This window comes from Lepidothrix coronata, unplaced genomic scaffold (assembly GCF_001604755.1).
Source record: "Lepidothrix coronata isolate B3197 unplaced genomic scaffold, Lepidothrix_coronata-1.0 Scaffold36, whole genome shotgun sequence".
In the NCBI taxonomy this organism is placed as follows: domain Eukaryota; kingdom Metazoa; phylum Chordata; class Aves; order Passeriformes; family Pipridae; genus Lepidothrix; species Lepidothrix coronata.
This window is the reverse complement of record NW_016690216.1, coordinates 524,986-541,898: the sequence shown is the minus strand read 5'-3', so window position 1 is coordinate 541,898 and position 16,913 is coordinate 524,986. Positions and strand designations below refer to the sequence as shown.

General features: G+C 38.3%; 1 protein-coding gene and 1 non-coding gene across 2 annotated transcripts in view; one reads left to right on the top strand and one right to left on the bottom strand.

Annotated features, from left to right (window-relative positions):
• Positions 1-3,225, bottom strand: part of DNAJC5B (DnaJ heat shock protein family (Hsp40) member C5 beta) — a 31,377-nt gene extending 28,152 nt beyond the window's left edge. The window contains exon 1 of the mRNA XM_017812402.1: positions 3,119-3,225. Within this exon, the coding sequence (XP_017667891.1) occupies positions 3,119-3,225 (107 nt within the window). The remainder of the gene's footprint in view (positions 1-3,118) is intronic.
• Positions 278-350, top strand: TRNAA-AGC. Its single transcript has one exon. It is a non-coding gene; the product is annotated as a tRNA-Ala (tRNA).
• Positions 3,226-16,913: the final 13,688 nt, after the last annotated feature.

Sequence of the window (16,913 nt, the reverse complement as noted above, 5' to 3'; positions counted from 1 at the left end):
TTTTGGCCCTGCCCAGGTGGCTCCTCTTCAATGGTTGCCCAGCCTTGAGCTCTTGCCTCAGTTTAGGAATACAACTGGACAAGAAGTTTGGAGTGAACCCTGGGCAGGAGATGTTGGTCCTGACCACCAGGGTTGTCTGCACCTCCAGCAGGAAAGTGAGAGGGGTGGGGTGGTGTGAGAGCAATGCCAGTGGGAGGCCCAGGCTTTGGGTGCAGGGCCTCCTGAATCAGGGGTAGCTGCATGGGAGGGGAGAGGACCTCAGGCAGAGCTGCAGGGTGGGGAATTAGCTCAAGTGGTAGAGCACTCGCTTAGCATGCGAGAGGGAGCGGGATCGATGCCCGCATTCTCCAAAGGTTTTAATTCCCATTACCTGGACACACAGGTGTCCTTTGTCCTCTTGGGTCTGTGGGGAGCCTTTGTTGTACCCAAAGACTGCATCAGGAGTAGCATAGGTCACTGGCATAGGCACAACATTATCCCTCCTTGTTTGGCAGTAATTAAATGCCATTCAGAGTACTTCACATATTTCCTAATAAATTTCTTAATCACCATTATACTCTGTCACAGAGGTATCAACCTGTTGGAGCAAGTCCAGAGGAGGGACACCACGATAATTAGAGGAATGGAGCTCCTCTCCTATGAGGAAAGGCTAAGAGATCCGGTATTATTCAGCCTGTAAAAGAGAACCTTTCAGGGTGACTTAACTGGGATCTTCCAGCACCTAGAGGGCCTACAAGAGAGCTGAAGAGGGACCTTTGACAAGGGCATGCAGTGATAGGACAAGGGAGAATGGCTGTAGACTGAAAGAGGCTAAGTTTAGATTAGATATTAAGAAGAAATTCTTAACTGTGAGGGTGGTGAGACACTGGAACAGGTTGCCCAGAGAAGCTGTGGATGCCCCGTCCCTGGAAGTGTTCAAAGCCAGACTGGATGAGGCTCTGAGCAACCTGGTCTAGTGAAAGGTGTCCCTGCCCAGGACAGAGGAATGGAACTAGATGATATTTAAGGTCTCTTCCAACCCAAATCACTCTATGATTTTTTTTGTAAGTAGTCTATAAAACAGTATCTTTTGAAACTTCTGAAGAAAAGAAATCCAGTATCTTTATGCATATTACTTCACTGTCAGACTGGAAAGCCAAAGTCAAAGTACAGTTCAAGTTATTATGCCAAAAAAAGATTCTAAAGATTATTTTTGTATGGTATTGAAGATAAACAGACCTCCTTTGAAATTCTGCTGATTAGAAGCCTATTAGCTTTACTCTTTGATAAATTAGATTGTGTCAAACTCCAAATAAAAGCACAGAGAGGTACATCTGTCATGTTTATTAAAAAGTAAATTTTGCCCCGGGCTGTAGTAGTAAGATTAATAGTGACTTAATTAATAATGGCAGGAAACTCAGAATCAGGTATTGCTGGTTTTATACCTTGTACTAAAGAATACCAGTTCAGTAGCAGATTTTTGGATTAGCATAAATTAAAAGATAATTAAAGCAAATCTATGAGACTGACTCATCATTTTATCTTGCAAATATTTACAGCTACTCCATTAAAAGTGAATCCCTCTGACATTTCCACTTTAGTCAGAAGCAGCCTTTTTTTTTCTCTAATTACTAATAGAGATGGAGAAAGCACCACTGTCAGTTTTGCCATAGATCACTATGTAAATCATCTGTATTCATGTTCAGCACTAAATAAAGTTAATTCCTTTCTACGTTCTTCCATGACAACTCTCTCCATTGGGGATTAAAGAAGGCCTCCTTTACAGAAAATTAGATGTAAAAGCAACAGGAAGACATGAGGTTTGTTACAAAATATAGTTTCTGCAGCCAAGCTATACTACAAGGACACAGAAGGTGCAAGTCATGAGTGAATTTGATAATGTAGTAAGCTTTTTCCCCAGTGGTATGATTATGCAAGACAACAGAACAATGGGATGTCAACAGTTTTCCTTCCATTGTGTGAAAAGTTTGGACAGTCACTACTTCTGCCTCCATGGGCAGAAAGGAACAGAAAGGGGAGAAATGAATTTGTTCAAAAACATGGAGGACAGAGTTCTGGCAAAATTCAAGCTAAGCAATGACACAAGTAGACCTATTTCATAACCCCTTTCTGAGTTCAAATATATTCTTACATTTCATAGGAAAAGCAAGCCACATTAAAGTTTAACTGGTAATACAGTGCAACCAACAACACCCAGAATGATGCTGTAATAAAAGCTTTACAATATTTCTTAAACCTGAAAGTACATGTCTGATATATTTCACTGCCAATACAATTTATTTCACTCATGACATTTAAAGTTCTTTCTCTTTCAACAGCAGCCAAACAGATTTAGGAGCAAAATGACCCATAAAATCTTCTGGTCTTACTCCTAGGTCTTGTTACATTTCACCACTAAAATATTTTTCACCATTTTGGTAATTTGTCTTTGGGTAAAACTTGTCTTCATGTCCTCTCTTCTTTTTCAATAGAGAAACTACTGTTTTCTGTGCCATATTTTTCAGTAGTTGGTTACATTCACAATTAAAACCATGTACCTTTTTCAGCTCAAATAATTTTCAAATTTCAAGCATTGGTTTTGGTTATGCCTGCCTTCATAAAGTGAAGAACCCTCTTACACCTAGCAATTTTCCCTTTCAAGGATATTGCACGCTCTAATCAAATAATCTGTTGGTCTTCTTTATTTTTTTTCTGACAAGATAAATGAATCGGACTCTTTATATCTCTGACTCTACTTCTCAAATTATCATTATAGCACTTTTTTGCATTGGCTTTACTTTTCAACATACTTCAGGAAAAAGCTGTTATAAAACAAGAACTGGGTGCAGTATTTGAAGACTGTGCTTCACAAGCACAGCCTGTGTTAGTTTATCCTAACAGTCTGACCTCTCATGCAGTTAGATTAAAACATTTCAGATAGAGCACAGATTGTCTGTGGGATGAAATCGATAGATTCACATTGCATCAACTTGCATTCTTTTCAGGCTCACAGGTAAAAAAAAAAGAAAAGATTGTTGCAATGAATGTCTACAGCACAGGTAATTCAAAAAGTTACCTGGTATAATCATGCCAGACACATAAGCATTTTTAGACCTGTTGCAAAGCACACTTTACATACCTGTAGGACTTCTTAATCTCATCATGTGTTGCTCCTTTTTCTAGTGCCAGGATTTCATACAATGCTTCACCTGATGTTGACAAAGCACGTTGCCTTTGTTCAGCCATGTTGGCAGTGCATTACCAAAGCTGCCAATGTAAAACATAATTTAAAACACCAGGGACTGCAAGTATATATGGATAGTATTTCTTATCATTCATTTTAATAGCTTTTTATGAGGCAGTAACCAGCTAAAAATACATGAAAGTGAATCTAGAATAAAATCTCCTCTTAATTATCCTCTGTCCTTCGAGATATTTTACAATTAGAAAAACATGAGAAAATGGAAAAGCCAAAGAACAGAAGCTTTTGTTTTAGTACCACTGTTCATACTAAAGGCTTGATGTTGCTGTCACTGAATTGATTGCCTAAATTTGCTTCAGCATTAATAACCGAACATTATATTCCCACCTAGTTTTAGCTGTGATTGTTTATGTCTCTCTCTATTAACTCTATAGTGTGCTCACTATGACTGCATTCCTAACTCACAAGTCTGAGGACAGGTGGAATGAATCTGGACCTGGGTAATGAGACTAGATAACAAGAATTGACCTTCGCATTATAAAAGTAACTTTATCACAACATTCTGCATGTGAAATACTGACATCAATCAGGGTCCTATCTTATTTGAGATACAAGATTTTGGGCTGAATTCATGAGCTTGTGATAGATTTAACAAGGTACCTTTACAGTATAGTTCAAGCAAAGGCTACGCAGAGACCGACAGGTTTAGTCCACTTCAGATCTATCTTTTGTTCCTTCTTTCAGCACAGAAGAGAAGCAGACAAACCAGTGATTCTCCACTGAGTCGATTTGACTACCTTCCTGCAGTTCACAGTTCATTCTCTTGTATTTGAAGAACCAAATGCTTTTAACCCAGGCCTAGCTATTGCTAGGCGGTGACACAAAGAAACTCATGCAGCAGAAACTCCTTCTAGCAGCCTTCCAGTACCTAGAGGGCCTAGAAGAGAGCTGAAGAGGGACCTTTGACAAGGTCAAAGGGGGAATGGCTATAAACAGAAGGAGGCTAAGTTAAGATAAGATATTAAGAAGAAATTCTTAACTGTGAGGGTGGTGAGACACTGGAACAGGTTGTCCAGAGAAGCTGTGGATGCCCCATCCCTGGAAGTGTTCAAAGCCAGACTGGATGAGGCTCTGAGCAACCTGGTCTGTGGAAGGTGTCCCTGCCCATGGCAGGGGATTTGTAGCCAGATAATCTTGAAGGACCCTTCCAACCCAAATGATTCTGTATAAACCATAATTTAAAACACAAGATGAAGATACCTACGATTCATGAGAGAAAGCTGCAAATCTTTAATGGTAGACTTGCCACAACAAAACCCTCACCACAACTTCTTTATTTCTTTGAACGTTGCACCCATCTCCAAATGTTGAAAAGTGATCACAGAAAAAGCCTAAAAGTGAGCTGTAACCCCAGCCATAAGAAAAAATTTTGAGAACCGGTTTTGTTAGATAAGACTACCCTCTCTGCTATTACAGTCTTCTCAATGCTGCCCAAGAAACACTATCATGCCATTATTCGTATATTATTTACTCGGCCACATTTTGGTTCAGAACCAGCCATGTAACACTTTTAAGTTCTTCAGCTTTGTTCAATATGGAAAAGAAAATCAAATACCATGTAAGTACACAGAGAAATATAATCTACTGAGTAATTCTGGCACATAGCAATTGATTTACTAAAAGACCTAAATTTATGCGTATTTACTCTGATTTTTTTTCTGATCATCTAGCACACAATTCAGGGTCCTGTGATCTGCTGAAAAAAAATTCACTTTTAAGTGTTTTACACAATCCATCAACTAAATGGACTGAACTTCAGTTTTTATGTTAATAATTGAGAATGAAATTGCATATGAGCATCTAGATATTACTTTACCACCTGCAGTAGTTACCATGTTATTTGTTAATAAGGGTACGCTTTGAGCATATTTAACATAATCCTGGGATCTGTCTTGATCACACTGGAATCAAGCAAAGCACATCAACCCTGTTAATGCACCAGATAATGGTGGGCAACCATGTGAAGTCACAGACAGACAGTATTAGTTAAAAATCTGTTACATAGTGCTGATCAGCTACATGGCAACTCTGAAGCATAAACCAAAATTAAAGTTACAATGGATTTAATTCTGAAGAACTAAAATGTTATGTAATTTGTACTTTGTCATAAAATAATTTTAATAACCTAATCAGCTATGGAAATTTAAACTCACTAGCCTGTTCAGTTTTCTAGTGATTAATAACCTTTAAGGTCTAGCTACTCAAAATTATTTCTTATTCATTTAAAGCAGTCCTATAAAATACTAAAACTGCAATGAGACAATACTATTCTAGAAAAAGTTACACTCTCCTTATTAAAGAGGATGCAACAATCACAATTTTAGTGCTAGATACAGTCCTGATGGCTGAAATTACGTCAGAATCCTGTTTTCAAGCTATGTATTTTTGTTCCAGTAGAACAAAGTCAAGAAAATGTTGTTTCCTTCCTTGAATGACAATGAAACATATTAAAAGACAATCCAAATTCTGGTAATAATTCCACATCTCCTAAGAGGATGGGACCCCAGTTAACTTCAGCTGGTTTTGCGTAAATTTTATATTATCCAGGATTAAATGTCTTATACAAGGGTTGTAATAATATGACTTTTTTTTCTTACAATACCCATAGTCCATTTGGATTTGTGCTGAAAAATAAGGCAAAGTTATTCAAATAACATACCTGCTTCAAAAGTGGTGGAACACAGTCTGGCATGTATAAACTCACAACATTATCAGTTCGATATCTTGATATCTTTATGCCAATATCATCCAAAAGGAAAGAAGCAAGCGCCACCAGAAGCCTGGTTCCACAGAAAGCAGCTGCTGTTTTTCATCCTTCACAATCAAGGTAAACAGGTCAGTGGAGTCTGATTACTCCTTTTGTTTGTTTGTCCAGTATCCAGTTGGTTATCTCTCAGGAAGATCTATGAAAGAACGAATAAAACATTCATGAGCCTAAAGGCTGCTGTATCCAAAAGTTAATGACACCGAAAAATATGGGACGCCTGCATATTCAGTTAGTTGTTCTCTGTGTTTACTCTTGACGGGGTCTTGAGTTTGTCTCTTTTTGTGCAAATGTATCAAATATTTTTAAGTATGCAACAGTCTTGCTGAAAATTTCACTTCTGTAAGACTCATCATGGCTTAGGTTTACTACATAGTGTCTTCCAGAACAGGATTAACTGAAGAAGTCCCTTTAGGACTCCTCCTGAGTTCTAGTAAATTTTTATATCAAAAAAGAAGATGCAGGATGTCTTCTCTTATTCTGATGAAGTTTCTCCTCTGAATTACACCATGAAAAGCTATACCATTCCTTTCCATTTGGAATACAAGAGACTATAAATGCCAGAGATTAAAACCTCTAATTTTTCTTGATATATCATCCTTGGAACCAAATAGTTCATCCTTTGAATTTAAAAAGTTCCTAGATCACCCAGTTAAAAATTATATCTTTTTGTATGGGTTGACCTCGGCTGGTCATCAGACCTCTACCCATCCACTCTCACATTAACACCTCTCAACAGAATGGGAATAGAGAACAAGCTAAAAAGCTCACAGATAAGATAAAAAATAGGGTGATACCTTACCCCTTACTGTCTTGGGAAAAACAGACTCAACTTGGGGAAAATTAATTTAATTCAATGCCAATTAAAATAGATTTGGATGGTGAGAAACAAGGACAAAAATTAAAACAACACTTTCCCCTCACCACCTTGTTTCCAGGCTCAAATTCATTCCTTCATTTGCAACTCATCTCTTCTCCATCACCCATGAGCAGAGCTAGGAGGATGGAAATGGTGGGTTGTGGTGAGTTCTTAACAGTTCCTTTCTGCCACTCCTTGCTCCTCACATTTTTCTCCAGCTCCAGTATGAGTCCTTCCACAGGCTGCAGTCCTTCATAAACTGTTCCAGTGGGATTCCTCCATATGCCATGTTTCCTGTCAGGAGAACTTGTTCCTGCATAGCTCCTCTCCACAAACTACAGGTCCTTCAGGAAATATTCACCTTCTCTGGCAAGGGGTGGATGGGCTGCAGTAAAATATCTGCTCCACTGTGGTCCTCTTCACAGATAGAATGGAAATACCTGCTCCAGCATGGTCCTCTCCACACACTGCAGGGGAATCTTGGAATCTCTGCTCTGGTGCCTGGAACACCTCCTCCTTCTTATTCTTCTCTGACCTTGGTGTTCACAAGGCTGTTTCTCACTAGCTTGGCTGATGGGCTTACCTGTGTCCCGTGTCTGTTGTGGAGCTGGCTGTATCCAGTCCTTACCTCCTGCCACAGGGGTTCCCTACAGTGCACTGCTACCTATATCTTGTCATGGACACCCATTTCACTTTTATGTAAAGTCCTGCAGGTGGATTTATGGAGCCCCATCACCCAGGTAAATCTACCTTAGTTAGAGTCAGTGAGTCTGTTCTTGAATTCTACTGCAGGACTGGAACTATAAATCAATGGCTTTTTTTAAAAAAAGAAAGTGCTATTATGAGAATAAACCCCCACTATTTGTAAAAAATAAAGAAATAAAACAGCTGATAAAAAAACTGTTAAGTGGATAGTTTTTAATGTGAAGAATATGATTTTAACATTTCTCTTGTTCTTAGGCATATTCTTTCCTTTCAAACATTCCCTCAAATTCCAGTTTTCTTTGGGGACAAGGCAAGGCACATTTCAACCTAAAATGTGAGTGTTTTTCATAGTTATGAGAAGTCTAAGTAGCACAGTCAAAGTATCTTTCCCAGGACAATAACAACGGAGTAGTCACAGCTAATTCTACTACATTGTATGAACACAATAAACCAGATTATTCAATCAGTGTGCTTGATCTCTACTTTTGAAATTATTTTATCATTCTTGTAAAACAAAACTAAATCAAATGTACACTTTTAAATGGTAAGAAGAAATTAAGGGGGAAAAAAAACATGCAGAAAATAAAATCACTTCCAGGCTCAAATCCTCTTTATTTATAAACATCCCATTACCAAGTACAAGATCCCTGCTCTACATTCCTAGCACACACCGTGACTTGCCATTCCGTGTGGATACAGCTCCCTCTGGCGCGCAGACCCGACACTACTCTGCAACCTGCCTTGCTTTTCTTCTAAGCACTCCTTATTTCTTTGAAGGAAACGAACACAATCCCAGGAAATTTATGTTTTTTTCCTTTGAGGAATCTGTATCCTAAACACATTCTAAAGAATCTTTAAAAGACTCAAACTTTGCTGAATTGTCACAACTCTTTTGACAGATCAGCTATGCAATTTAGAAGAAGAGCCAGATAATTTAATACCTGTTCACTCTTCTCATTAAGTTTTATTTTTTTTTTATTGTGACACAATAGTACCATGACACTGCTGTGGTAGGCAGTGCAAAACTAAATGACAGTCCTACTCCCAAAGGACCTTATATCTAGAAGTCTGACTTATACTTTACGTTTCATTTATATGTCACATGTATTTCAAAAGAGACAAATCAGAACATGTCTGGAAATTCAAAGTTGAATATCAGACTATAAAAAATTTGAAACATGGCCCAGACAGAACAGGAGGTCCGGGGTTGCTTCAGAAGCCTCCAGTTACACACAACCAGAGGTAAGGACTGAAGAACTCTGAGTCACTCCAGTCCTTCCTCCTACCACTCCCTTCTTTTCCTGGCTCATAGTGAGTTCAAGAACTAAAAGCCTGGAGCTGAAAGATATACACACATGAAGGGACTGGCATCATTGCTCAACAGTGGTGTGAATTTTTAGCTTCCAAGGCAAGGAAAGACAATTTTTAAAGCTGAATTATTTTCTTAGTTTGTTGGATCTGGTAGTGTTAATGTTGATAACATCAAAGAATGTAGGAGATACAAGTGATCAGGTAGAGCACTTTGACCTTTATGGAGAACCTACAGCTTCTGAATCTTTCTTCTAATTGTGGCAGGGAAAGAAAATCTCAGACTTCACTTTGAGTAGTTCGGAGACTGAAATGAACTATCTTGCTGATATGCTTCAGTAAAGCCAGTAGGTTAAGGGAGATGATCCTTCCCCTCCACTCAGTGCTGGTAAGGTCACATCTGGAGTGCTGGGTCCAGATCAGTGCAAGAGAAACATGGACATACCGAAGAGAGTCCAAAGAATGGCCACAAGGATGATGAAGAGACTGGAGCATCTCTCCTATGAGGAAAGGCTGAGAGAGCTGGGACTGTCAGCCTGGAGAAGACTTGGTGGGGAAACTCATCAATGTATATAAATAAATACCTGAAGGGAGTGTGCCAAGGGGATGGAGCCAGGCTCTTTTCAGTGGTGCCCAGTGCCAGGACCAGAGGCAATGGCACAAACTGAAACCCAGGAAGTTCTCTCTTAACATAAGGAAAGACTGTTTCACCATAATGGTGACCAAGAACTGGTATAAGTTGCCCAGAGAGGTTGTGGAGCCTTTGTCCTTGGAAATATTCAAAAGTCATCTGGACATAGTTCTGGGCAACTGGTTCTAGGTGGCCCTGTTTACTTTCCTTGAAACTTCCCTAGTATTATTATCACTAATTTCTGTGCCTTCTTCTGCAAAAAAGTGGTAAGACTATTCATAAGTATGTTGGAATTTATATTGGTGACTGACCAGAAGCAACAAGAGAAAGAAGGCTGGTGAGGAGATTGAACAAGAGCTCTTGCTAGCTGATGACTTTTCACAGGTCTGCATGGCAGTCTGAAAAGAAAGACCCAACACAAGTAAAGCATGAGGATATAAGTGAAGTAAGGTAGGCTGATGAGATGAGAGAATATGTGCATTGAAAAAGGGTATTTACAGGAGTAGTGTGTGCTGTTTTTCCACTCTCTGGATAGGATCTCTCTTTGGTTTTATTTTTTAATATTATGCTATGGTGATGTCAACATTAATAACACTCAGCTGAGCAAGCTAATCAAAGGGCAAAAGACTGAACAAGTGGAAAAGAATGCTTCTGCCAAGATGTGCTAGACCTCTGGCTCAGGCATGGGGATTGATTTTTGTAAAGAAGGGAAGAGTGCTTCTGAGTCAGCTATGTCCCAAAATGTTCTTCTTATCATTTCTTTTTAGCCAGTCATGTTTCACATGCTCCTGGACATCTAGTGCCCAGCCTGAACTGTACTTCATGCTGTCAGATATTTACACAATCTCCTAAAGAAAAGAGAATTAAGGTCCCTTCTTCAGAGAAGAGAGACTTTTTAGATCTCAGTCAAGCCCAACAACTCTACAGCAAGAAATTACATTCCTCTTGCCATATTTACAGAATAGTTACTGTCATTATGGCTTCAAAAGCAATAACAGAATTGATTTAAATAATATGATTGCACTGCATCCATTTTTAAATACATGTAACTATATTGGTAGGAAGGTATTCCATCTGGTAACCCATCTGCAACTCCATCTATACAAGAAGTAAGTATTCATAAGAGAACATTCATATATTTGAATTCTCTCAACATATTGTGACCTTCTGTTACTATTCACATAGAATATCTCACTTTAAATATATCTCGGGTTTTTAATATCTTTAACTGAAGTACAGGAAAAAAGTAGCAAACTCAAGAAGCATGAGCCTTAAATGAACAGTCAGTTGCATATCAAAATTGCTCATGCCTTTATGTGGTCAGTTTGACACAGAGAAGCAATCCAGAACTATAACTTCCTAGTTCATTCCAGTAAATCCAATTCAAAGGCTTGGCAGACTACCTAAGTGACATGATACAAACATTTCTTCCACAGAATTTAAATTAGAGGCCCCCAAAATTATGTTTTAAGTAATAGTAATATACTTAACTTTTCCAACAAGATACTCAGGGAAGATACACTGGGAATTTTATTTTCATCTGTGGTATATGAGAAAGTTCTGTCTATCCTCCTTAATTTAAAGTGAGTCACGAAGATAGCCATAACTAAGATGTCAATCTCAATAATATCTCTAGCTTTAAGCTAAATTACTTTCTGAAAAGCAAGGGCTAGGAAGTCCCTAGTTTATTTAGCTCTGACAACTCAGAAGTGAGTTTTCTAGAACTTCAAGTAAAAGAGAACTGAGTTTCCTAATTCTTTATTTAGGGAGTGCCTTGGTAATTTGTTTTGCAAGCAGCTGTAGTGATTTAAGAGAGCATTCTACAACTTTTTATTGTAGATTAACAAATTCACACTTGTGATAGCAGGGTTATTCATTTTAGCATAGCCTAATCAGCTACAGTTAAGAATCAGAAAGATTAGCTTGAACAGTATAAATAAGTGTTTTGACCTATTTCTCAGGCTATTTTACCAGAAACAGATTAGGAAATAGCAGTATCACATCTTCACAGTATTTGCTCTTTAGGAATCAACCCTTCCTTTTAGTCCTCCCCACCAGGTACAACCTTTCTCCAGCAGCAAACAATTCTCTCCACTTGTTCCTCCTTCACATAGTTTTCTTAATGCACTCTCTGACATCTGCTGCAGTCTTTGCCTATGCACGCTCTTTCTGGAAATCCCTACATAGTCCTTATTTCCACTCTGCACCTACCCCTTAACTATTCTCTCCAAAATTCCTACAAGCTAGCTCCTTACCTACATAGTCCCCAGGAGGGAGGGGATGCAGCAGGGTAGATAGCAGTCAGTAGCCATTTGTAAAGCTTCATTAATCCTCACATTGGATTTATTGCCTTGTCTTAGAAATGCTCACTTAATTGATGGCCGAGAAAGATAAATTCTTTTTAAAGTGCTGACCAGTAACTATCTTATCTAGAACAAGAAAGGAATGTCTGCTCAGTGGTTGAGTTACAAATCAAAGAATTAAAGCAATAAGCAATCCCAGGAATAGAGGAATTACAGATTAAAGCATGAGAAGACAGAAGGCAAAGATGTTTTATTTTCCTGAATGTCACTTACTGTCAGAAAGCAAAAATTCCAAAGACATTATTTCATTATCCTAAATATTTCACCAAGAAAGTAAATAAGCAACCATTAACATGAATGCTCTTATTCACATATTAGGTATACAAAAAGCCATGGAAATATTTTACAATTATTCAACAGACTAACATTTTAGTTAATTAGTTGCTTCACGGTTAACCATTGATCACAACTGTTCTTAGGGTTCCCCCTCACCCCATTTCAGCTGGAAAATACTCAGAGCTGAAACTCAAAGTCTGAACCCATGGGCTCACAATTGGCTCAAGTTAATCGGAGGGCTGCCAATGAAGGAGCAGTCCAAACTTTCACTGGTTTTTTTTCTTGGTATTATCTTTTCTTAGTTTTCAGTTAAATCAACTTGCTAGTCTGACTCACTCTGTCACTGGCATCATTACTAGAGCTGATGCAATGGAAGTGCTGACATCACACCTTTTCAGCGGCAGCAAAGCCTTACATTGTTTTCAGCTCACCACAAAACTGCACCTTAAAAGGTATATAGGGGCCAGAACACCACACAAGTGCAAAGCACAAGTAAATTTTGTGGAAAATAGCACAAATAAGGAGAATTAAGACTCCTCTGGACTAATCTGTGGCTACAGGATAGGCCAATGTTTAACAGCATATTAAATACTTTGGAGGCTTCTGCTGCCAGCTTTACAGTGCCATGGTTGCATGACATAAGGTGCTGTTCCCGCTGAAACGCTCTCTGCCAATTCAATTTGTTCTAACAAAACTTTGATAGTTACCTTTGCCCTGGCGGCATTAGTGCTGCAACAGGCATCGGTTCCCCACACAGCCCTAACCCTCTGTGGTTCCAGCACCACATGTTCCTCTGCAACCAGGATAAAAGCAAACAGGCGGCATAAAATCCTCACGAAGCACTCTGCTAATTTGACAAAAATGTAATCATGTGCCCACACCTGATCCAGATCAAATTTGTACTGCTGGGTGATGTGGCATGGCCGAGAGCCAGCGGTAATGATTGTGGAACCACAGCATTCAGCTAAAGCTTTTCCTGCAGATGAATTACCTGTATGGGAGACTGTAAATACAGAGTGTGGCCTATCGCTGTGGAAACAGCTTGTGCAGGCTCCCCAGAACATGCCCTGATCCGCACAAAAGAGACACAGGCATAACCCCTTGCCAAACCACCTTTCTTTCTGCCCTCAGAGGGAGGGTGCTGGGTTAGCCTCTGACTGAGAGCATTAAGCAGGGGAGGGGAAAAAAAAAGGAAATTACATGTCTGAGGTTTTTCTTTCAGGCAAGTCTCTTATAAAAATAAAGGAGTGTACAAATGTCTTTGTTTCCCTGCCAACTTTTATAAGAACTAATTAAGACCAAGGAGAGCTTCATTTTCCTGTTTATTTCATAGAGAGAACAGCTAATGAATTTGACCTATTGATGATTTTGCAGCTGCCTGCTTTAATTTGCTTAAGATTGGGAAACAAAAAGTTACTGTAACAGCAATGAGCTGCCAAAGCTGCAGAGCGGTCACTGGTGCGTGACCAGTGATCCAGCTGTGTGATCAAACTTCAATTAGGCAGCTGTGACAACAGAGTGTGGGCTGTCCTTCTGAACAAGAAAACAGTATTAAAATTATGGCCACTGCTTAGTACTTACTTATTTCCAAGTCGGCTGATTTGTCCATAATAAGGTCAGTATAACCATAAAGGTATAGAGCGCTGGCATTTATTCCCTGCTAAAGAACATCTTGCACTTTTCAACTTTATGATTTATCTATTGATTGCAATAGAAAATTCATGCCACAAAATTCAGTGGTAATTGCTATCAATAAATAAAGAATTATGCTTTACTTGAAAACAATCTTGGGAGGGAAATATTCACAGGCCTTAACATAACTCATACTTCTTAGTCCAGATGAATGGATTACAAGGCATTTATTGTATCAAGTAGTCCTATGGACTCTATGGAAATCACACAGAATTCAATAAAGAATTTTATGGCTGCTATAAAAGCTACAATATAATTTTTAATGTACTTTTGATTCCGAAGGTGAGATCTCAGCCCTCTATAAATCAGTAACAGAACTCCCAATTGAGATTGGCGGAAATTGAACACCCAATCATTTGCAACTCTTATTTATAAAATTTTCCATAAATTACTCTAGATGCCTGGGGAACCTTATGGGGTTTACTCACATTAAATTTTACAGTGTTTTTTTTTCTTTTCCAAAGTAGGAGGGAGGATGATTCACTTCAGGGTAAGCAAGGTCTTTTTTTTCTTGCTTTCCTTAAAAAAAAACTCTTCAAATTTTACATGTTATTTCGAAATATTATTTCAAAACATTTTACAAATATTAGCCAGGGATTCCCAAACTGTGGTTTCCTAGCAGCAGACTACCTAAGCTACTTAAGAAGGCATGTACAGTCCTTGGGAACTCCTGTTGCCCTGCTGCACCATCGGTCCCCAGCCAAAGTTAACCCTGGATCAGCTCATGCACGAAGCTTTGTACAATTCTAACAACTGGGAACTAGAATATCAAATAACAGCAAACTCTCCAGATTTCCACTGTTTATTCTATTCCAAAATCACAAACCTGGAGATGTGGCGCTTTTTCTGGGAAGCAGGGCAAAAGCCTTCTCCTTCTTACAGCAAGTAGAAATTGGCCACCAGACCCCCCTGGCTGGAATGTAGCAGTATTATAAAGACTTCCAGTGTGTGCATGGAGTCTATACCATAGAAAGGGGAAATGTTTTGCTGCAGAATGCATGTCAGATCCAAGCAGAAAGAATCCATATTATGTATTACTTGGTAATAGTCAGTATATGCTGCTACTGTTGCTTCACATCTCTGCTGTTGCTCGGCAATAGCGTATTTCACCAATTCTTCCTTTTTCCTATTTACATATGATTTGAAAGTCACGTACAATTTAAATTAATGTATTGTTAGAAATTGCAGACAAAACAGTGTTTGTTCCTACATTTGATAAGTAGCAATTATGAAGAAGTTTGCATGATGAACATTTGTTCAATTTTTTTCCAAGTAGTGTTTAGAAAGATCTATTTCATCAATTGTTTCCACAAATGGACATTCATGCATACAGACATGATAAAGTGACAAGAAAACAAAAATATAAATGAAAATTAATTATAAGGCAATTTATGCTTTGAATTTCTATGTTGTTTGAGAGCATAGCTTCACAGCATACATTTTTTTCTGCACCTTGCAAAAAACCAGGCACTGGTAATGCAAATAGTATTGACTTAAGTGTATCAGTATTAATTCTGACTTCTAACAAATTAAAGTCAATTCTCCCGTTATCTGGGAATTGATTAGCTTGGCTATAAGTGCAATAAGATGTCATTTGCCCACAGATCACCTAGTTCAAGATCACAGCACTATATCACCAAATTAGACTTTTTGGGCCTGCCCTCAATTCTTTGTGGTCTCCAGTAAAGTGTCAGCATCTTTCTTTAGAGGTTTTACACTCTTTCTGCCTTTTTAGACAAATTACAGATATTACAGAATATGGGCTTTCTACTTATTTTGTATAGTCACAACTTGAGTGTATAAGTAAAACCTCCTGCATAGAACTAAACAGATGTCGTGGTTTTCCCTGGTGTTAGATATCCTATAAAACATGCCATCTTGCAGGTTTTGAACAAGTTTCAGACTAGTATATTTATTCAGATTTTATACATTTTAGTATGAAATTGTTTACTAAAGAATTATATTAACAATAAACATTATAAAAGCTGCTTATTTTCTTAGGTCTATACTTGTATAAAAGTATTCTTCAAACTTCTAGTCATGTAATTAATCTAGAAAACTGCTGACATAGTATTGATTTATGTAGATTTAACTGATGTTCTGACACGACTAGAGGGTGCTCTCCATAATCCCAGCTCAGCAAAGCATGTAAGAACATGCATAAAATTAAGGATATGCTTTGTACCACTAATACTTTATGCCAATTAACCCATATTTTCACCACAATTTCTGTTATGCCTGTCTTGTGTCATATTACATATATATACCACAGACGTTATATATTCCATACATAGGTTATATATTAATCTTACCTGTTATATGTTTCAATATGTTACACATATATTGCAATGAATATATTTATGTGAGATTTTAAAACTAGATTTTTCTAAAATGAACCACTTATGGAATTATATAGTATCTGAGTAACTCCTCACATAATGCTCATGACTTATGTGAGTTTTTACAATACAGGTGACGTGGTCTAATTATGGCCTTATTCCAAAAGGGGCATTCCTATCTCCAGTTACATACCTGCACCTTGTACCAACTGTGCTGTTTGGCCTTTCCCAGTTTGTTTTTTGTTTGTTGTTTTTTGAGTTTTTTTTCACTAGGGTCAGCAGAGCTAAGATTAATTTTTTGCTAGTTTAACTCTCTAAACTCTCCTGGCTTACCCTAGAGCTGAGCATCCGTACTGGTAGGACAAAGATCCAGGAGTGAGATGGTGGGGCATGGCCTGTCTGCACAGCTACATAGCTTAGCACAATGTGTATTAGCAAAATGCATATTTTAAAACCACAGTTCCAGTGCACTCCACACCATTAAGAGGCTCAGCCTGTGTTTCAGTGCACTATTCCCCCTACTCAGTTTTTATACAAGAGACTCCTCTCTAATTAAATGTAAAGCTGCTTTTAAGAAATTGATCAAAAAATGTTCTCCTAGTACTTCAACTGTCTTTTGTCTGAATATAAAAGTTTATCAGAGTTAATCTTTTTAGTATGCACTTGTCTTACAAGAACAATTCTTGTTCATTCGGTCAAGACAAAGGAATTCAGGACTCTCTGTAAACTAACCCT